At 39.3% G+C, this 23,130-nt stretch overlaps 1 protein-coding gene across 1 annotated transcript in view; it reads right to left on the bottom strand.

The window, feature by feature from the left end:
* Window positions 1–2,109: 2,109 nt before the first annotated feature.
* Window positions 2,110–23,130, bottom strand: part of LOC122795579 (metallophosphoesterase MPPED2-like) — a 545,143-nt gene continuing 524,122 nt past the window's right edge. Inside the window, exon 7 of the mRNA XM_044063827.1 lies at window positions 2,110–2,746. Within this exon, the coding sequence (XP_043919762.1) occupies window positions 2,648–2,746 (99 nt within the window). The 3' untranslated portion in view covers window positions 2,110–2,647. The remainder of the gene's footprint in view (window positions 2,747–23,130) is intronic.

The following is a 23,130-nucleotide window of genomic DNA, read 5'->3' as shown; positions in this document are numbered from 1 at the left end:
ACCGGGCTTTGCCCTTGTGATTAAACCACACCAACCATGGGTAAATCTTCAATATACCACACCACGTCATCGGTTATTGCTTAATTATTCAACAGACATCTGTTAGCCTCTGTATTTCAACAGTCATATGTTTATCTTAGAACTAACTATAAAATAAACAGCCTGTGGGGGCTAATCATCAGCTGCTTTCCTAACCTGCAAGATCTTGCAGGATTATCCTGTTTTCTTCTTGAGCTACAGATCCTTATTATATATTATACCACCAGAAAACGCACGCTGATTGAGTTATACTAATGGAAAAGGTCCGTCGCCCAGATCCATTAGTATAACTGCTGTCTCGCTATGTTAAATGGGTTTAACATAAACGGACATCTCCGTTGCTTATTTTATATGTTAAACCCATTTTAACATAGGAACACAGCAAAAAGTAACGCTATGAGAAAGCAAGATCTCCGTTGCTTTTTAGTAAGCTATGTTAAATGAGTTTAACCTAGCGAGACAGTTTTAAAATAAGCAACGGACATCTCCGTTGCTTATTTTAACTGTCTCGCTATGTTAAACTCATTTAACATAGCGAACATAAAAAAGCAACGGAGATCTTGCTTTCTCCGTTGCTTTACAACTCTAATGTACTGCACAGGCGCAGTACATCAGAACTACGCTGATGCCAGACATCTGTGGAAGGGCAGCAAACAGGCATTATACTATGCCATTATTTAAGAAAAGTAATAGTTTATTTTCTTAAATAATGTCATGGTATAATAGCAATAACCCACGTCTGGGTGTGGGTAATGGTAAATTACCCGGTTGGCTTTGTTTGGTCCCTCGCCCTCGGGACCAAACCACGCCAACCGTGGGTAAATTTAGCATTACCCACACCCAGGCGTGGGTTATTGCTATAGTACTTTCCAAGTCTGGCACTTTTATGGCATTATCTGTTTTCTTTACAGAATGTTCCTCAAATGTAACTCCCTGTATGTCACTCCCCTTGTAATGTTAATCTGTAAAACCACCATCACTAAACTTTCTCATGCTTCTGATAAGCTGCTGTTCCAAAATCATCAGCACTGTTCCCATTATTTCAGCCTCTGTTTCTCAAAAACTGTATGTTGATGCTTTTTGTTGCTCTGATCAGCTTTACATTTTCTGACAAGAATGATAACATTCAAAGTAAAACAATGTAATATTATTTGTTTTGTATCAGGCATGTATAAGAAGCTGAAAAGGAAATGTTCAGAATATGCAGATTATTCACAAGATGTAAACCAAATGGTAAGAATGCATGCTTGCTAACTTAAAAACTTCAAATCAACAGCTCCTGCATATACTGCATGCATGATGTTTTACAACAGAATAGTAATTACCTACTGCTATTATGTACATGTCTCATACAGAGGCAGATATGCAATAGTAAAACAAAATATGGCAGTGCAAATTATATAAAGTGGGACAAAAGATGCAATACAAGAAATTTTATTTGTTTAAAGTAAAATGTATCTATCTCTAAAACAAGAGGCTCATCCCTGTCATGAATGCATGAACATGCATTTTTAGTTGGTTTATTAAATGGTTCAAGCCTCTTTTTACAAGTGTTTCAGGAGGGCTGTCTGGTAAGGTGATTTGCTCAATAGTCCTGCATTTGGCAAATGGAGGCTCAAGGATATGCCTGAACTTTAATAAGATGATTTTCTGTTAACCTTACTTAACTCTGATAAACTACTAGGCCTATGCATACATACATCACTGCCAGAGTGCCATAAACACATACGCACAGGCACAGACCAAGGACAATGTTCCATAATGTTTAGATTATCTCAGGTCACAAACTTTGGGCCTCATAAATATATCTCACATTTGTTTAGTTTTGTTTTGTTTTCCTTGTCTAGGTGATTGTGCTTCAGCAGTGTAGCTTAATTTAGAATTATATGTTAAACTAGCACACTACATACAAGTTTGTATATTATTTGCCATTAAGGAATTACAGCTCTTGCCTTTTTGGTGACATCTCTCCTAAGCCAGACCATGGAACACTTCAGAACAAATTCTATTCTTGACTGTAATGACTAATTAAACATCAACAACTGCACATACAAATTAACTACAGATACCTGCATCCAACAATTACCATTTAATACAGAGTTTCTTCTTGTACACAAGACATTCAGAAATGTGTGCAAATACTCAGTCCATACTGTTAGACTGGTTTGTACCTTAGGAAGCAATATGTGCTGTGGAGAACACTGCAGTAACAGAGTGCAACACAATACATTAATAACAGTCTTGAATGTAAGAGATATATAAAATAACTCATTTTTGTTCAGAAAAACAGCTATGAAGCCTTACACTGTGCAGCTTAATGGATTAAGCATAATATAAAACACTTAGAGAAATAATATACCATTGTAGAGTATGAAAACACAAATGTAATGCTGAGATATAGCATCAAACCTGCACAGTGAACAAAAATAAGCAAAGGAAAGTTAACCATGAGTATTGTGTTAAATCCTAAAATACACTAGAGTAAACTATTGGGCAAAGTTCGAACAGATTCATCTACTGGTATGCAGTACTAAAAGAGGTCCCAGTCCTGTGTACTGGGCCCCCGCTTTCAGCCCAGAAATGGACTCTGTCATACTGTTCTCCTGTGTCATGATGAGGAACTTCTGCCACATCTGTGATAAAAGCAGGACATCATAGCCCCAAGGCCACAACACTTCTTTCGTTTGGGTGTAAGCTGTCTAGAAACCTACAAAGAGAAAGAAAAGAAACTCAAATAGCTGTGGAAAATAAGACATGGAGATTCTGTGTACTAAAAATAACAAAAGAGACTGAATTCATAAAGATGGAATGAAAATATTCATGGATAATAGGTGACTGACAATCATATGAATGGGTATAAGACTGCAGGGCAGACCATCATGTACAGTAATTAGTGCATAAACAACTACTAGGAGCATGGCATTTATTAAATTATATAGTACAAATACACATATCACTGCACCATATACAGTGTTCACAATAATCATATTAAAGAGGTATTGCTTAATCCAAATCACCCTATTCTTTTTGTTACTTCCACAGTATTTGATTTTCTACAAGCAAATTAAATGATATTGTGGCAGATTGTTGTACATGTTCCAAGCTTATTAAAAATAATAATTTTATACTCGTAGCATACTGAGGGAAGTTGTTTTAGGTTCTCCATCTGTAAATATGAATTTGAATCATTCACTGTAAATTCATTCTGCTTTGTCCACAGCCATACAAATGCACAATTATTCAATGATTTGGGATTGCTGTATAATTCTTGATCCCAGATCTGCATCCTAGCTGCCCCATTCCTGCACTTAATGGTTTTAGTCAAATATCATTGCTTCATACGTACTCTGTGCAGCATATGTTTACCCCACTGAAGACTTTCCTTAGGCATACAAATTCATTCACCATTATGATGGCCTTTCTCTATACTGTCTGTCACAAAATGAAATATTGCCACCCTAGCTATCTGGAATTTTGTAAATAATCACATTTCATTCATGAATATCAACATGATTCATATGCTTGTGTTAAAAATCTATCAGAACTGTATGTTGTCTGTATATCAAACTGCCGGTACAGAAGTATGTGTTGAAAGGGTTTCTAAAGTACTGAGCTTAAAGATGTATTCACAGTGTACCCTATTGGAAAAGAACAGAAATGTATTTACACTATTGTAACTGTGTACATGTAAATGTTTTAACAGTAGAAACTGGAACACATAATGTTAACTTGCACAACTTCAGAAAAATAGTAAAAATTAAATTAATTTATAACTGCACCATAAAAGATGGTTTCATTGCAGCAAGGAGAGAGGATGTCTTAAACTAGGGAGCCTTCTGCATTGTTTTATAAGTGTTTTATTGTTTTATGTCTTCCAGCAGCTGCAAAGATCTGAGGGCTATGTATTTTTCACAGGTAGATTGCTAAATGCTGGCAGTTTCAGTTTTTAGCAACGGGGTTTTAGTTTGGGAACTAAACTGAGATGACATGAAGTGATGTCATCCTGCAAGCATCCCAGCAGTAATATTTGAGATGTTAATTTAAGAACTCTCTGAGAGAGAGAGTATTCTGTATTCTGACTTGTACCCAACAACATCAGCTAGAAGATGCATTCACCACACTTGCCTTGCTCTGTAAGTAAGTTAACTAGGGTACAGTAATTTATTTTAGCTACAGCCAGGAATATAGCTGAGCTTAATTTATATGTTTTTCTATATTTATATGAGACTGTCATGCAATGTTGTTTTAAATATTTCCTGTGATTTTGAACTCTGATGGAACTGTGATTATTTACTGAGTGTTTTCTTGATCTTTTATTTATTATTAAATAGATTTAAATCTTTCATTGTGGCTGATATTTGTGAGACATATTTAAGCTCTGAGAGTACTTGCATGTTTATTTGGTGACACTGTGAGCCACTCTTAATAGCCCTGCTCTTGGTCAAACTACCATTTGGATTAATAGTAACATTACACAGTAAGATTGGACACCCTTTGTTAAGAGCCTTAAAGTAGCTGATAAGGAGTGGCTGGTGGCAGTAATAACTACCTTATAGTCTGAGCAAAATGGGGCATAGCTAGTAAACCCATGCTAGCCTTTCCCAGGTGTGGGTGTGTGTTTGTGTATAAATTATATCTCAGAGTGTGTGTGTGTGTGTGTCATCTACTTGGGTAGGGACATGAAGCACTGGTTGGACAGAGAGGGTGCTGGAGGCCTTGGCTTGGTCACTGAGCTGGCTGAGATCTCAACTCTATAGCTGTGCTAGTAGGAATTCTTACTGGGGATCTGGAGAAAGCAGGAAAACACAGACCCAGACTGACTATGGTCTCTGTGTGCTCTTAAGAGGAAAATATATTTTACTTAGTGAGTGTACTTGTCATCCTCCCAGTGTATACGTCTCCCACTATTGCCAGTGGTGAGGATTGAGGCTCCTTGACTACTGGGCCAGTGGTATGGTGTTACACGGTCATGGGGTAGAATTCTTAGCAATATAAAGAAACAAGGTACAAGTTTCTTGTATCTTGCTGCACCAGGATACAATTACTTTGACACTCTTCATTTTACAAAAAGTCCATTCTACAGGTTGCATCACGGTTTAGTAAGGTGCAAAGGACTTTATTCCTTACTGCTGCAAAGTAAATAACAAGTCATAGAAGGACTCCATTGAGTAATCTGCAGGGTCATGAGTCAATTTCTACTGATTCACAAAAAAGTAAAGTGCTAGGGCCAACTGTGTGCCATATGGGGTTACCACCTGTCCCTCTTTGTGCAGAACAGTCCTTATTTGGTCACTTCTGTGGGAAAAAACCTGAAAGATGGCAGATGTCCTGAGATTTTATGTGAAAAATATTTCATAAGCCTCCTTTAATAGTTGCATAAAACAGTTGTTTTGTATCTGAAACATTTAAATATTATATGGATCAACATAAGCAACTCAGATGCTACAATAATAAGTTTTTATTTTGACAAAAACTGATGTTCAGTCCTTTGTGTAGAGTTTGTCTTGCAAAATATCATATTTTTGCAAAAAAGTTCCACTTGGACACCTGAAAAGTTGGCATCTTTAGTGTCATAATATTATGGTGTACAGTCCTCACATGTGACCCTAACTGCCTTATGGTCCTCACCCACAAAGAGTTTAGTGCCATTTTAGTTCACTGAATTATGATAAGGTTGGGGACTATGCACCTTTAGATGTGTTTGTTGCAGACTCTCACTATACTAAGTCTGATTGTCCTCTTCTCTGGTATGTGCACATGCATATGGCTTTCATGTCATCTGCATACTCAATGCTGACCCAGCAGAATTTAAATATTTAAAAAAGCTATATAAGCAGCTTACTAATGATTCACTCTGGTGTGCTATTTCAGGAATATCATACCTGAATGAGTCAGAACAGCAGTTTAAACAACAGTACGGGCTGACTGATGGGGAACAAGGTTTGAACAGAAGACTACCACAGACACTAAGCATTTTGATTTATTTTACAAGGAAAGAGGAAGACAACAAGAGATGTGATAACAATGAGAATTTCATTGTTATTAAATATAAGATGGGAAGTGATGTAACATAATTTTAAACATATCCACATTGGGTAAAACATAAGGGATTAACTCCATACCTGATTAATATGTGCATGTTACATAGTTGTGGGTGCAGGGGGGTGTACATGTACTGCCTGTGCAATATTATGTGTCTATTGCCTCAGCAAGCATTGTAATCAGCAAAGGAATTAAGGCCATTTAGCAGAAGCTGCGTCTGTGCTTCTAGGGACTCCTCATAATGTTCTAGAGGTATGTGACCAGTTCCACAAGTGATCAACATCATTTGGCATAAGCTGCAATTTATATACATCTTTTATGTTCATCAATTCCTTCCATCATTCCTCACTTTATGTTCCCAAAATGTTTTCTGGATCATAAAACAGTACAGAAATTCATAACATCATCAATATGGGATGCAACTCCCAGACTTGTTCTGAGTTGATTCTAAATGACAAAAAAATACACTGAACCCACAGACATCGCCAATATCCTGGCAGACAGGTTCAGTGCAAACTTCTCCACCCCCTCCCCCAAAAGAGCAAGTATCTATCCCGGCAGAGGGCTGCCTCCCAAACATCTCTGATGCTCAGGTGAAGGCTGCCCTCTCCAAAGCAAAACACACTGCTTCCATGGGACCAGATGGCATCCCAGGTTGCATCCTACATGAACTCCAAGAGGAACTAATCCCTCAAATAAAACAGCTATACAATCTCAGCCTCACTACAGGATATGTGCCCCCAGAATGGCGTACAGCAACAGTGGTCCCACTCCACAAAGGTGGAGCCTCTACGGACCCTGGAAACTATCGCCCCATAAGCCTGACTAGCTTAGTCTGCAAGGCTATGGAGAGGATCATCATGGAGCTCATAAACAAAGACATTGGGGACCTACAGACACTAGATCCTACCCAGTTCGGCTTTGTCAAGGGCAGATCCTGCCTTTTGAACCTGGTTGACTTCTTCAAAACAGTCACCAAAGCCATAGATGAAGGGAAGGTAGTCCACACAGCCTATCTGGACCTTGCAAAGGCATTTGACACAATACCCCACTCGGGCATCATAGATAAGCTATCCAGCTTAAATATAAACCCCTATGTCACAAGATGGGTCACAAACTGGCTCAAAGACAGAACCCACAGAGTGAGAGTTGCTGGAGCCATGTCCGACTTGAAACCGGTCACAAGTGGTGTCCCACAGGGTTCTGTCCTGGGACCACTTTTGTTCGGTATATACTTTTCCGAGGTACAGGCAAACGTGGGAGGACTATGGCTCACCAAGTTTGCAGACGACTGCAAACTGGGCACCATAATCAACTCTCCAGCTGACACAAACATCCTTCAAAAAGGTCTCACAGAGACAGATAACTGGTGCCAGCGCCATGGTTTAAAGCTAAATGCCAAAAAAGGTATAGTCATACCCTTTGGCAAAAACAATGTGCCCACAAATTACCACATAGGCGGAAACCCAGTAAGTACAGAGAAAGTTATTAGGGACCTGGGGACCCAAGTTGACAGCAATCTCTCCTTTGAAAACCACATTGCCACAGTGGTTAGAAAGACCTTCTACATAGCCCACCTCATCACGAAGGGTTTCACATCTAGATCAAGAGAGGTAATTGTGCCCCTTTATTCATCCCTCATCAGACCCATCATAGAATACAATGCCCCTTTTGGGATGTACCTTACCCGACACCTGCAGCAATTAGAAAGACCCCAAAAGTATCTCACCAAGAGGATCAAGGGTCTCAAACAGATGCCATATGCTGCTCGGTTAAAAAAACTCCAGCTCTACTCAGTTGCATACCACCTACTTCGAGGTGATCTATGCCTGACATACAAAGCTATGTCAAATCCAGAATTAATGGACATGCTCCACCTCAGTAAATCTAAATCCCTTAGAGCCACATGCTCAAGGGACTTGAACCTCAGCACAGAAATAAATAGAACTTGCTGGAGGGACAGGTTCATAACCCAGAGGCTCCCTTCGCTCTGGAATAGAATTCCAGTTCATGTGAGGCAGAGCACCTCACTGAATCTCTTCAAGAAGAATCCCGATATGTGGATGGGGGATCATAGGTTTGTCCCAGGGATTACTCCCGTGTCACTATTAGACAGAGGCACAGTAAACTAAACCTTAAAAAGGGCACAGTATACACAAATCAAGGGGTGGCGTAAACCATACAGAATCGGGCTAGGCTTATAATTGCCCCAGGGCAGATAGCCTAGTATGAACCTATGAACCTATAATATTTCATTGTAATATTACTCAACATGTTACTACAAATGATACATTATTTGCCATTCTTTATGTATAATCACAAAATACCAGAAATTCAAATATTACCATCACTCAACCCACATAGAAAACAGTGCTTCACAGTAACAGCAGATGTTCAAATAACAGTATCAGTGCAGCAGGAACTGCACAGATATGTGGGTATTAGCTCCTGGGAGATGCTACTTCCTTATCCTGATTAGTTTCAACAGTTGGATATCCCTAGAGGTATAAATACCTACAGAAACTATAGTACCCAGGCACAAAACACTGTACTTATAACGAAAAACTAAATGCCCAGACTGGCAGCACCACAAAAGACCAATAACTGCTATTTCTTTCACAAGTGTAATTGATATGGTGCTTTCATCTCTCTACTGGAGACTTCTTCAGAATAAAAAACACACCAGACTAACATAGATTAAATAGCCACAAAAAGGAGAACTGATTGGGTGAACAATTAGACAATTAATCAAGCAATAAAATGTTTAAAGGACCACTCCATTGCAGCAATAAATATGTTAAAAAGAATAAATATGTTGTAAAACTCAAGTTATGTAAAGTTTAAAAACACACCAGCATTAAATATAGATCAAATAATAAATGCAGGTCATATAATAAAAATCACAATACAAAAATGTCACACTACAAAAATAAAATTAGAATATAACAACATATAAAAAGCTTTAAATAGTAATCCTTAGTACTTTAATGCTCTCAGTTTAAAGGCAGGTACCAAGGAAAAATTGTCATTCAAACCAGGGGTTACACAAGCATTTAACTGCAACTGCCAAATGAGCTCCTGATATTCTAGTTTGGTCTCCTATTCACCTCCTCTTTTGAGGGGGATGACCTGTTCTAGAAGCCAAATTTTAAGTTTGCATCTTTACACACAGTGGTATGCCTGCACAGAGCATTGGTGTCCACCTTTCTCTTAATCTCATACAGGTGATCCTATACTCTGTGTTTTAAACCTCGCTCTGTTTTACCCATGTAGAAGAAGCATCAAACAAGGCAGTGGGCTAAATAAACAACTCCTTTGGTAAAGCAATTGTAGTATCTAAATCTTCTCAAAGTTAAGTTCAAATGAGGAATGGACACTTCAGAACTGTTGGTCATATAAGGATATTGTGGACACATGCCACACTTAAAAGTACAATTTTTGACCCTGCTGTCCTACCCACTGGTAGAGTTAAGTCCACTTTCAAAAATATTCTTTAAGTTAAAACCTCTCTTGAAACTAAACATCAGGGGTCTGGAAAAAAACTTTGAGGGTGTTCGGCATAGCAGCAAATAATTCCCATTATTTAGATATAATGCCCTGTATACCTAGTGTGTCTTGGTTATAGTTTAAAACTAGAAAATGGTCATTCCCATTCAAATCTTTAGGGGTTACCCCTATGTGATGATGATCATAAGGGGCTGTCCCTAAGGAAAAAACCTGCAGGCAACTTATTAATGGTAAAAATTTCTCACCACAACCTTGTAGTATTTCTTCTTTAAGAGAGGTAATAAGGGTCTTAGGGTAACCTCTAGCTAAAATAAGGTCTCAATATACTCCAACTCTACCAGTGAGTTGGACAGCAGGCAGGTGTCCAGTGAGTTGGACAGCAGGCAGGTGTCCATGATTTCCTTACATGACCAATGGTTCCTCTTAAACAGTGTAATGGAGGCTAACAATTCATGTGAAACAGAGCACCTCTATGACACTGTTCAAGAGGCACCTGTATGAGTGGATGGGGCACCATAAATTCTTATCGGGAATAGAGCCCACAACCCTCCTGGACAAGGACAGTCATCACTAAATGCATTCTTGGGTATTGGCTAGTACCTCTACAGTATTACCTTGGGCTGAAGAGCTAGGCTTAAATGATCTTTAGGTCAATAGCCTCGTAATCTCTTATGATCCTATGAAAGTCTTGTGTTTGTTTTTAGAGATAATAATACAATCAGCCACCCATTTAGAAAGCATATTTTTTATTGACTAGACAGCCCAGTTTTCATTTATTAAAATGTATAACATCTAATACGAATTTCTTTCTTGACTTCCTCCTTTCATATAACATTTGAAAGTATAAATTGCCTGCACCTATCTGCTTGTGTGCATGATTTACTAAAATGTGTTTTTCTGTTTAGGAATGAGGACTACCAGCTGAATAGATTGGTTCAGAGAAATTTCAATGACTACCTTAGGAATGAAGGAGGGATTTATTCTCAGGGACAGCATCTCTTGTGGAAAACCATGTAGAATTCTTCAAACATTAAAGCCCACAGTTAAGAAGTTCTTCTAGCTAAGTTAACTGCTACACAGAAATGTTTTTCAGCTGAGATGTTTCAGATATGCTGAAATAATAGGAGAGGGAGGTACAATTAGTTTTTCATTTATAAAGTAGAAATTTCAGGCACAAAGTACACAGTGTATAAAATCCTCGGATGAAGTCAAGGAATGTTCTGTAGAAACATGAAAAGTTGTATGATGGTATTTTATACAGGACAGAGATGGCAACAAAGGAACCTTTGAAGAGGAATATGTCAAACTAGCATTATACAAAGCAGAAATTTATTGCAAAACTGGGAAAAAATAACGATGCTAAGTCTATAACCATGATTTTTACAACAATAAGAAAATCCCACCTATTTAGATAGGTTTATAATTTTATGGTGTTGGTCTTTTAGCTTCTTTCGGAATAGAGAAATCTCTAGAAAAAGAAGAAAGCTATTCAGTATAAAATTAATATATTCTATGTTGCTATACTGAATAATTCAGGAATGGATCCTTGAGAGACTTGAATTTTGCAAGCAGTATTTTACCTTCTTGTGGTGAAATCACCTTTCTCTTAAAAGTAAGGTTAGTGGATAAGCAACCAGTATCTGCACTGGAAAGATGAACCATGGTGTGTTCTTGACAATAAGAAAATGGGATGCTCTTATTCTTTTTTTAAACTTCTTAGAAGAATTAGCATCAGACCCAGACTGCACAAAATAATTGCCAGACATGTTTGGCAGGAGGAAATCCTTGAACAAAATAAAGCTGGTGTTGGACGAAGATGACAGGCAAATGTATCCACTCTTGACCTTACATTTTTGTTTCATTACAAAGGTTATCTGTTTGCCACTCATCTAATTTGGAGATTTCTCTACTTAAAGTGTCTACTCAGTCTACAGTTCTCTTTCCTCAGTTATCTAGAAAGAATGGATCTTTCATGTTTAGATAAGACAGAGCAGATGAAGAACATGGCTGACCCTCAGTTCATGATGGCTGAAGGAACTACACCAGAGGAAGCTGGAGAGGTAATTGAATAGTCTGTGGCACAATAAATTGCCACTGCAAATTCATCCACCATCAGCAGAGGCATAGACTGAACCTAAAATGTTGGTAAGGGCTCCTTAGTAATTTATTTATTTTTACTTTCTTGATACAGCAAGAGAGGAACCTGCAGGACCTGAGTAGGTATTTATTCTGTAGCTGAGGAATACTTCTCAAAGCTAAGCACTAATGGAACACGGTCAAAACTTAAGTTGTCAAAAAGTGGTCACACACAGCACACTTACACTCATACTTTCTTACCCACCAAGCCTTTAGTCAAAAAACTCAAAGTTTACACAAGTAGTATATATTTTTCCACAAAAAATAGTACCCATATTCTCAAAATACCTAATAACCAAAAATAGCATTCCCTGATAGGAAACTTTCAATACTATGAAAAATACTAGGTTTCTTAAAAATAAATACTGCTACTCCTCTGGCCTAGTGGTTAGGGAGGTGGATTTATGTGTGCAGATTACAGGGTTCAATCCATGACTATGGTGAAAGGCGGTTGTTTTCTTTTCCACTCCACAAAGAGGGAGCCACCACTGATCCTGGGAACTATCACCCTATTAGCCTAACGAGCCTGGTCTGCAAGGCCATGGAAAGTATCATCTCAGAACTCATAAACAAAGACCTTGGTAACCGACAAACTCTGGACTCCACCCAGTTCGGGTTTGTGAAAGGCAGATCATGCCTTCTGAACCTGATTGACTTCTTTGAGGCAGTCAACAAAGCTGTAGACGAGGGTAAGATGGTTCACACAACCTATCTTGACCTTGCAAAGGCTTTCAACACCATCCTCCATTCTGGAATTATAGCTAAACTCACTAAACAAGGTATAAATCCCTACATCACAAGATGAGTTGCCAACTGGCTCATTAACAGAACCCACACTGCAAAAGTTGCAGACTCCAAATCTGACTTCAAACCAGTAACAAGTGGAGTACCACAGGGTTCAGTCCTGGAACCTCTCCTGTTTGGTATCTACTTCTCTGAAGTACAGACTAACACAGAAGGCCTCTGGCTAATGAAGTTCGCAGATGACTGTAAACTAGGAGCCATAGTCGAGTCCTCAAATGATGTGAACTCCTACAGAAGGGCCTCACTGAGACAGATGCCTGGTGTCAGAGACATGGCCTCAAGCTCAAGGCCAAAAAGTGCATTGTCATCCCCTTTGGTAAAAACTCTGTACCCTTGAACTACCACATAAACAGCAGTCTACTTAATGCCGAATGTGTGATAAAAGACTTTGGGACCCAGGTGGACAGTAGTCTCAACTTTGAAAATCACATCGCCACAGTAGTCAGTAAATCCTTCTATGTGGCACACCTCATCACAAAGGGGTTCTCATCCAGGAAAAAAAGAGGTCATTGTTCCCCTCTACTCAGCACTCATTAGACCCATTATAGAGTGCAATGCCCCTTTTGGAATGTACCTCACAAGACATCTGGAGTAGTTGGAAAGGCCACAGAAGTACCTCACAAAGAGGATTACTGGCCTCAAACAGATGCCCTAAACTGAGTGTCTCAAAAAACTACAGCTTTACTCTGTAGCATATCACCTACTCTGAGGAGATCTCTGCCTAACATATAAAGCTATGTTAAACCCAGAACTGTTGGACATGCTACACCTAAAGAAATCCCAATCCCTCCGAGCTACAAGGTCTAGGGACCTAAACCTTGTCACCACAATAAAAAGGATATGCTGGAGGGATAGATTCCTATCCCAGAGACTTCCTATACTGTGGAAGAAGCTACTCATCTATGTCAAGCAAAGTTCCTCATTAGCACTCCAAGAAAAATCTTGATGAGTGGATGGGAAATAGGAAATGCACCCCGGGGATCACGTCTGTGGCTCTGCTCAACAGGGGCACAGGAAATTAACTTTCTTGGGTGGCGTAAGCCAAGGAACCTTATTGGCTAGGTTTACTTAGGCCCTTGGGCCAATAGCATAGTACCTACCTATAAAATGAAATAATATTTTTCTTAAAAAAGCAATAATTTCTTTGTGGAAGGGTTCCGCTGTGAGGACTTAACTGCCAGGAATGAAGTCTGAAACCAAATACTGCTCTTGTGAAACCTCAGAACTATTCTCCTCAAGGCTGCAAAAATGTACGGAAGAAAGCTTCACTCTGACTGCTGATATTTCTGATGGGGACTAGCCAAGCAGCAGTCAGAGTGAAGGTGTGGAAGGGAGCCACAGTTATGGTAAGTTGGCCAATTTATATATCCTGGGCAGGATATGGCTACTGTAGCAGGAGGAACCTATGAATATTTGTAGTTTCCTTTGGTAACTGTAGTGAACTTAATTAAGGTTGTTTGCAGCATTACATTTTCTTATAGTGCTCCTAAGCTTCTTGATTGCATATTGCAGTGTGGTCTTGATGTGGGGCTGGGGATTTATTAGAACTTTTCATTACTGACCTTCTTTTTTTATACAGATTATTAAAAATGGAAGATCAGCCAGAGTGACTGATTCCTTAATGTACAGCTATATTTAGGTCAGGCTGCTAACAACTTTTCCATGCAGCTGTGTAGGAGCTAGTATGCAGCAGCCCTCCCATCTGTGTCCTTTTGCAGGGGGATTTATGGTAATATTGCATAGGTCTTTTACAAACTGAAGTCGGTTTAGCCATGACAAAGTCCTTTAAGATGGTCTCATTTTCCTGGTGGCATAGTACTATAAGATCTGACAGAGATGATGAATTATTTGTTGTCAGATTTAGTCATAGGTTCATAGGAGGTTACTAGGCTAGAGGCCCAAGAGCCTTTATAAACCTAGCCATGTTAATCCCAAGTACCCCATTTGCTCTTTTTGGGTAGCTCACAGAATGAATTTATGAATAGAGAGGGTCTGTGATCAACACTGGCTACCCCTGCTCAGGTGGGACATGGGTACCACCCCAGGGCTGAATTTGCAGTCTCCCATCTAATTATCTGGGTTGCGTTTGAATAGGATCAGTGAGGAGCTCTGTTTTACATGAACAGGAAGTCTATTCCAGAGAAGTGTCAGTCTCTGGGAGACATATCTGTCTCTCCTGCATGTTCTGTTGATGTCACAGGCTAGGTTGAGATCCCTAGAGAGAGACAGAGAGAGAGAAAGAGGGAGAGACTCTTTTTCATTTGATTTGAGGACGTGCAGCATTTCCATTAGGGCAGGGTCAGAGATTTCCCTACAGGCCAGTCACAAGTCACCTCCCAGCAGCCTATAAGATACAGAGTAAAGTGACAGGGCTTTCAGCCTGTCCACATAGATCATGGTTTGGGATCCATGTATTTTCTTAGTGAAAAACCTCTGAGGTCTCTCCAATTGCTGCAGATGTCTGGTGAGGTACATATACAAAAGGGTGAATTATACTCTATTAGTGGTCTGATGAGGGTTGAGTACAGCCAAGTTATAACATCCCTTGACCTGGATGCTACGCCCTTGCTTATGAGGTGTACTACATAGAAGGCTTTCCTTACCATTGTGGAAACTTGGTAGTCGAAGTTCAGATTACTATCAACCTGTATTCCCAAGACTTGCATCACTGGGTTAGAACTCAGGGGGGGTGCTATCAGTATTGTAATTTGTAAGGAATTCCATTTTGTCAATGAGAATAATAATGCATTTATTTCATTTAGTTTTAGACCGTGGCTTTGTCATGAATTATTCATTTGTGTTAGCACTTCTTGTAATATGTTGACATCGTTGTGGGATTCAGTGATTGCTCCCAGTATGAAATCATCAGCAAACGTCATGAGACAGAGGCCACAGACTTTGGCCTGGATTTCTGAGAAATAGATACCAAATAGTAAGGGGCCCAGCACAGATCCCCTATGGTACTCTAATGGTGACGGGTCTACTGGTGGAGGTGGAGTCACCAATTTTGATAGAGTGTGTTCTATTGTTGAGAAAATTGGCTACCATCTAGTAAACTAAGCCGAGAGAGTTTCTCAATGATGCCAGAGTGCGGGATTGTCTCAAAATCCTTGGCAAGGTCGTGATAGGTTGTGTGCACTGTCTTACCTTTATCCATGGCTTTGGTGACATTCTCAAAGAAGTCTACCAGGTTTAATAAGTATGATCTACCCATAATGAAGCCAAACTGGGTTAGGTCTAGTGTTTGGAGGTTGTCTGTGTCCTTGTTGATAAGGTCCATGATGAACCTTTCGAAGGCCTTGCAGATGAGGCTGTTTAGATTTATGGGTCTGTAATTCCCAGCATCAGTTCATGCCCCCCCCCCCCCTTGTGCAGGGCAATTACTGTTATTGTTTTTCATTCTACAGGAACATAGCCAATTCTCAAGCTATGATTAAAGAAAATGCTGTGTGGGTCTACTAGGTCTTATTTTAAATTGTTTAGTGAACAACCTGGGATGTTATCTGGTTCCACTGAGGGCGTGTTCTTGGTGAGCAGAGAGATGACCTGTTCTCTAGAGATACTAGGCAGAGTGCTGTTGTTAGGTATGCTTTGGGATAAGGCAGGTGGAGATAGGGGGTGAAGTTTGCACTGAATCTGACAGCTAGCAGTGTAGTATGAGTGATTCCATCTACAACCAGTTCAGCACATAGCTGAGCATTCCCTTTTAGACTTCTGATGTAGTTAAAGTATGCCTTATGACTATCTTTGGCTAAGGATGCGATTTTAATTTTGTAATTTGCTTTAGAAGACTACAAGATTTCTGATTTTCTTGTTTAGGCTTAGGAGAGAACTTTTCCTCTGCATTGTGATATCCCTCTTGCTTTTGGACAACAGTTTCTTCCTCTTATCTGTTTATACTTGAAGTCCACCACAGTGGCTTTTTTTTATGGGAAGAATTAGTTTTAATCCGGTCAGGTACAGCAGAGTTTATGCAATCACTTAAGTGTTTGAACAAGGTATTTGCATACAGTTCTGAATAGCGATCATTGATCTCTGCAATTGTGGGTGGTATGTAGCTTTTTATACCATCACTTAGTAGGCTGTAGTTAGCTTTGGTAAAGTTTTTTTTATAATTTTTGTTCCAATGAGGGTGTCAGTTCCAGTAGTCACTTCAAACAAGACTGATTTGTGGTCTGACCTAACTAACAAATGGTGAAGTACAGTGACCCCCTCCCATGTTGGTGACTACTATACTAGAACATTAGAACCTGTAGTGGGGATGCAGATTATCTGTTCCAGAGCATTTACCTTAACAAAGTCCAGGAACCTCTGAGTGAGTGTGTTTTTGCTTGTGTATGCCCCCAGTCTATGGAAGGATTGTTCAAATCTCCCATGACTAAGGTGTTGGGCTGCATGGCGAGGGATTCCAATAAATTGTGGTAGGTGGTGTGCTTATCCTGGTTCATGGTGGGGGATCTATAGCTAGCAATGATGTGGTGTGGTATTTTCCCAATAGATAGCTGGACATGGAGTAGTTTGAGATAGTCATGCTGTTTGACCAGTCTCATAGTGTAGTTGGTTTTAATGAAGTCAGTAATAAGGAGAAGTGGGTGGGCACAGGTGGCAGCTAGGGTTGGTAAGGATCAGGTCATGGGTATTAAAGCCCCTAGCAAGTAGTTTTACAATTTGCTTGAGCACATTTAAATTAACATAGTCTAGGAGACAATGAGCATGTCCAATTTTTGGAGGTGTAAGTGTGCCAGTCAATATTTGGGTAATTGAAGTCTCCAAGCAAGAATGTATTTGGTTTGATATTTAACCTTTTAATGTTATTAAGGTAATTTCTGTTTGGAGGACATAGATAGGGCTCTGTAGCTAGTAATAAAGTTATAGCAGGATTTGTTAAGAGTGATCTGATTCTACAGTATTTCCAACTTAGGGTTGGACTGCACGACTGCCCTTTACAGATTTAATAATGTTATAAAGTGTTTATAACATTCTCATGAAACTAAACACAACCAGGGTGAACAGAGGCTTAAGTAGTGTCTTTACACATTTAGACCTTCATCCAAGAGGCATTTTAACACTGATTAACATTCTGAATTTTTAAATTCAGGTAATAATGTTTTGAGAAACATCAGGGTAGAGCTTGAAACTGGAAATATTCTGGTTCAGCATCTCTAGGTCCTGTTTTTCACACTAGTAAACCCACTGGAGGAGAACCAATTCTTCTTTACCCTTTTTCTGAAACTCTTTCTGAAATGTACAAGCTAGAAGCCAGATTCAAACTCTTTAGATGGTTTGAATTAAGATGGCGACCTCCCACCATTAAGGCCCCCCCCAGACGCCTCCCTGAAGAAGTTTACATGAAAGAGCTGTATTCCCACTCAGAGTAGATTCACAAATGATAGATTTTGGTTAAGCATTAGGAGATAATTGTTTTTACTTTTATTTGGTTTGATTTGGTTTAATGTCTAGTTCTAATCTTACTTCTCTCAACTATGTGTATGGTCTTTTGTGGTTTTTGTAATTTATTTTTTAATATTATGTATTCAGCCACTGTTTGTTGTTAGTTGACTACTAATTTAGATGTTTTATAGAAAAATACCCATGTTCTTATCGGCTTGAATTGAATAAAATCTGAACTGATACACAAATGGAAACTGCCATAGCTCCACCTGTGTAACTACAACCAAATAAATAATGGTAATGGGTATAGAACGGTTTCTTTATTTACTGTTAGGCGCTTTTCATTTGTCTCAAATAGCAAACTTCATCAGACAAGGTTGTATGATGACGTTTGCTATTTGAGACAATGAAAAGTGCTTAACAGTAAACAAAGAAACCGTTCTATAGCCATTACCATTATTTATTTGGTTATAGTTATACAGTTTGTGCATTTTTTGGTTTGTTTATATAGCTCCACCTATAACAGACCAACCATACACACCAATAGGGGCTAGTGTAATGAGGGCCACGCCCCCCCCAAAGTCCCTGACTTGGTAATTGGTTAGCCTCTTAGACACACCCACAATTTTGTGTGTACAAAGGTCAGCTACATCTCACTGCTGTATTCACTCTGAGCAGCACTTGGAGGATGTCCACCTGTGATTCTCTGTGCCGTGCAAGACTGGAAAAATAATGGACCTCTGTTTGACTTAATTTGGTTTCAGTGTTTCTTATCCAGTAACCTTCTTGCACTAAGGTGGTCTATATACCTAGGGTCACCGTGTCTTCAGTCTTTTGTCAGTTTGTTGTCAGCCAGTTTTTTGTCAGTGTTGTGTACTTTTGTCTGTTTTTATCTATTTGTTTCATTTTATATATTTTTTTCCTGCATCATTTGTTGGACTGAATTTTGTTTAACCAGATCACTCAGCCTTGCCATAAGACAGTGACTGCCAAAAGGTCCTTTTCAGGACTAACTCATTAGGATCAGCATTTCCACAAAAGTCCCTGTGAGGATTGTCCAGCAGAGGACTGACAAAATGGCCCTTGTCAGGCCCCAGCCTGAATTAAGGCAATTTAATACTCACCATAGGACTTTGCCAATAACAGGGTCTCCTCTTAAACACTGAGGCTCAATATCTAATAGTCCTCCTGAGGACTAAACCAGCCCTTTTTTGGGCTACCTTCAGCTTGATACCATTAGGGCCAACAGTCCTTCTAAGGACTACACCAGTCCTTTTTAGGACTACAACAGTCCTTTTCGGGACCACAACAGTCCTTGTTAGAACTACACCAGCCCTTTTTAGGGATCCTCCTCAAAACAGTCTTTCTCAGGACTATTAACACAGTCCTTTTCAAGACTAACTCCACAGTCCTTTTTAGGACTCCACCTGCAGGCCAGCTCGTTCCTCAAGACAAGACCCTCTGGCCACACAAACCAGAGAAATTAAGAGTTTTTTTCCCTTCTATTATTTATACCCAATCCCTGGGAGCAGGCTACACTCTTGGCATAAGTGATTCCATTCTTCCAGCTTAGGGTTATGCCTTTTGGTGACCGCAATAACTTTCTTGAGGTTAATGAACTACAGTGGCAAGTCATGCTGACTTGCCCCTGGACTGAATGGTAATTTAAACATAACATTTTTACTCAAATGGAATAGATAGCTCATGACATGAACATTGTGGGTGGAGTTTTCTCTCTTGTATTTTAGGCTGTTGACTTTAGAATTTTCACTAACTCATATTTGAATACTGAATGATTTCTGATGAAGTTCGAATAATAATGAACAAAAGCACTCAAACTGGAAATTTGTTTTTCTAGTTCTTTTTCCTTCCTTTATTAGAGGTTTTTTATTTTATATACACACACAAATAACATAGGATGGCGATGTTTTACAACATTACCCCTCCAGTTGTTTCACTCAGGAATGGGCATGGCCATAGTGATAGATATGCCTAATGGGCATGATATAGGATGCAAATGATGCATGATTGATATGTCATGCACATTTGCTTGTGACATCATGAATATTCATTGTCTAATGTAGTTAACCTTCTTCCTCAAAGTAGTGCGATCTCGGAAGTGGTATATTTGTATTAATATACACAGTAGGTGCAGGGTGGCTTGCCCTCGTGCAAAAAGCCCAGGGGAAAAGAGTAATATTCTAATGTAGTTTAACTTCTTCCTCTAAGCAATGTGATCTTGGAGTTGGTATATTTGTATTTATATACACGGGGGGGGGGGTGCAGGAAGGCTTGCCCCCCTGCAAAATGCCCAGGGGGAAAAAATAATATTTGTGAGCCAGACTGTAGTGCAGTAGAAACCACAATGTAAAACGAAACACGTGGATTCAAGGCTATTTATTTCACATGGCAGATGCAAGACATGATACTCTAGCTCACAAATGGGCAGGTTAATAAAGTAACATGCAAGAAAGTAATGGTGATACCATGCATACACTGCTAATGTGTAATGATGCTGGCCTTTTTAAAGTAACTTGTTATATGTTTGGCTTAGGGCAAACGTCCTTGGAAAATCATACTGTTTCATAAACCTAGTAGTAGGTTATGGCAGGTTAAGGCACTTAATTCATAGCAAGAGTAACTGGGACAGATCTAAAACCATGGAGGAAAAACATACTTGAACCTGTAATAGTCATGACATGGTGTAGTCTCTCAGAGCAGATTAAGAAACGAAACTCTTAGTAAAAGTAAAAATGCAGGGCATTCAGGTTTCATGTTAACTGTGTGTGATTATGAAACAGTATGCTTTTTTTCACTGAATATGTTGCGTTTATGCATCTAACTTTTAATAATTATTATTAAAAATGCTCCCCCTTGAATGTTTATTGCATAATACCAAATGAATACTCATGAGGACTACCAAACCATTGTCATGTTTATTCATGTATAGTGAAAAAAATTTCTGTGAGCAGACTGTTGGGTGGGCCTTGCTATTGCACATCGGGGGGGGGGGGGTACTGTTGAAAACAATAACCACAGGATAACATAACATAGCATACAGTGACTGCTTTTTGGAAAGACAAGATGTATAATATATATATATATATATATATATATATATATATATATATATATGTAGAATTCCAGTAAAGATTACATGAGGAATAGCTTCTGTACAGATGAGGGAAAGAGAAAAAAAGGACAACAGGTAAGCAGTAGAAAGTATAGGGCGTAAGAGACTATAATTAGCTAGGGGTTGTGCAAGAGCAGATCCAAGATTTCAATAGATATTCTTTAAGTGAGATTTTAAAGGATGAGTGTTTTTGGTTTGCTCTGATAATTGAGGGATGGGTAGTCCAGATTTTAGCTATGGAGAAAGAGTACAGACTTTGGCCCACTAATTTGCTAGGTCGATGCTCAGTGAGAGGTTTCTTATTTTCTGGCCTGACAGGTCTCTCTAGTATGTAGCTGTGGAATATTGTACTAAGAGCAGGGCAGGCCATAGGTCTACGAATGATTTTATGTGCCATTTTAAGCTGAAGAAGGTAAGGTATTATGGGAGTTCAAGTCACTTGAGAGTTTGGAGAGGTATACAGTGGTGTGTGAGAGTGTGGAGGGGTACACAGGGACACGTGAGAGTGCAGAGGGGTATACAGTGATGTTGCAGAGGGGTATACAGTGATGTGTGAGGGTGCAGAGGGGTATACATTGATGTGTGAGGGTGTGGAGGGGTATACAGTGACGTGAGGGTGTAGAAGGATATACAGTGACATGTGAGAGTGCAATAGGGTATACAGTGACATGTGAGAGTGTGCAGGGATATACAGTGATGTGTATAATATTTTGCATCAGTGGTAAATTCTGCAATTTTATTGTAGCACATTTCTAGCTTTGGTTTTAGTGTAGTTTGTAAGTACTGGGGCCCCATATAAGGGTGCGGTAGAATGTAATAGCTGGCAAGGGTACTATGTAGAAATTGTCTGTGTCAGCAGAGAATTCCCAGTTTCTAGTGCATTTTTTAAATACTATTTTGAATATGAAGATCAAACTTAAGATGTTCATCTATGGTTACTCCTAGTAGTTCTGTAGAGGGAAGTACTTTGTGTTATTTCATGAGAAAATAGTGAACTGGCTTTTGTTTAGACAAAGTGTTTTAGAGGTTAAAATTAGAAGGTCAGTTTTTAAATGATTAACTAACAGTTGATTATTGTAAAGCCAAGTTTCAAAGGTAGTCAAAGCAGCTTGGGTGATTTGTTGAAGAATGAGATACAGTGTTGGAAGAATAGGGGGTAGCTGAGTCATCAGTATATTGTATGACTGAACTCTGACTGGATGAGTTATGTAAGTCATTTATGAAAACACTGAATAAGACAGAACCCAGTATAGAGCCTTGAGGGACACCAGTGATGGTATGTTGGTATGTGGAAAGGAAGTCTTGCCATTTGACTGCCTGTTGTCTGTTTGACAGGTAGCTTGTGAACCACGTGAGAGAGAGGACAGGCCAAGGTCAGTGAGCTTGTATAAGAGAAGAGGGTGAGCATTAGTGTCAAAAGCCTTTGATAAGTCAATAAATACTTTGTTAACTGTGTCCATAAAGGACAGTAAGGCATTGTCAGTACTGTAATCTGGTCTAAACCCATGTTGTGTGGAAGAAAGAAGTTAATTTTAAGACGGTAGCAGAGGAATTTTGTGAGGGCACGTTTTTAGAGATGTTTTGAGATGGGTGACAGTACGACAACAGGACAGTAGTTGAAATCATCAATGGAGTTATTCTTTTTTGTTGTGGTACAATAAATTATTCTTTCCACAGAGTTGGGCCGTAAGTGTCTAGAATAGATCTACTGATGAATATGGTTATTGGGTATGCAATGGCTTTTCCTGCTATATTGAGATATTCTATGAGAAGGTTGGCAGGAGAGTTAAAAATAGGTTTTAAGTTTGAGAATTAGTCTCTTTATAGTATTATTGGAAACAGGCTGAAGGGAGAAAGTGTGAGAAGTAGAGGGAGATGTGGTGGCAGCAGTTATAAGTGAGTCGGGGCAGGGAAGAGAAGGTGTAGAGTGTTGGGAGTGGGTTGGGATATTGTTAAGTCAGATGAGGTAGGGTTTGAGAGTGGGGGAAGAAATGGTAAGTGACGTTCAATATACTTTTGATAAAGTAAGTGATGAAGAGGTTGGCAGTTTGTGCAGGGGGGTTGTCAGGAAGTGGACT

The sequence above is a fragment of the Protopterus annectens genome, chromosome 2.part2 (assembly GCF_019279795.1).
Source record: "Protopterus annectens isolate FY-2018-M chromosome 2.part2, PAN1.0, whole genome shotgun sequence".
NCBI classification, from domain to species: domain Eukaryota; kingdom Metazoa; phylum Chordata; order Ceratodontiformes; family Protopteridae; genus Protopterus; species Protopterus annectens.
Note: the sequence above shows the minus strand (reverse complement) of the source record. Positions and strands in the feature narration are given on the sequence as shown.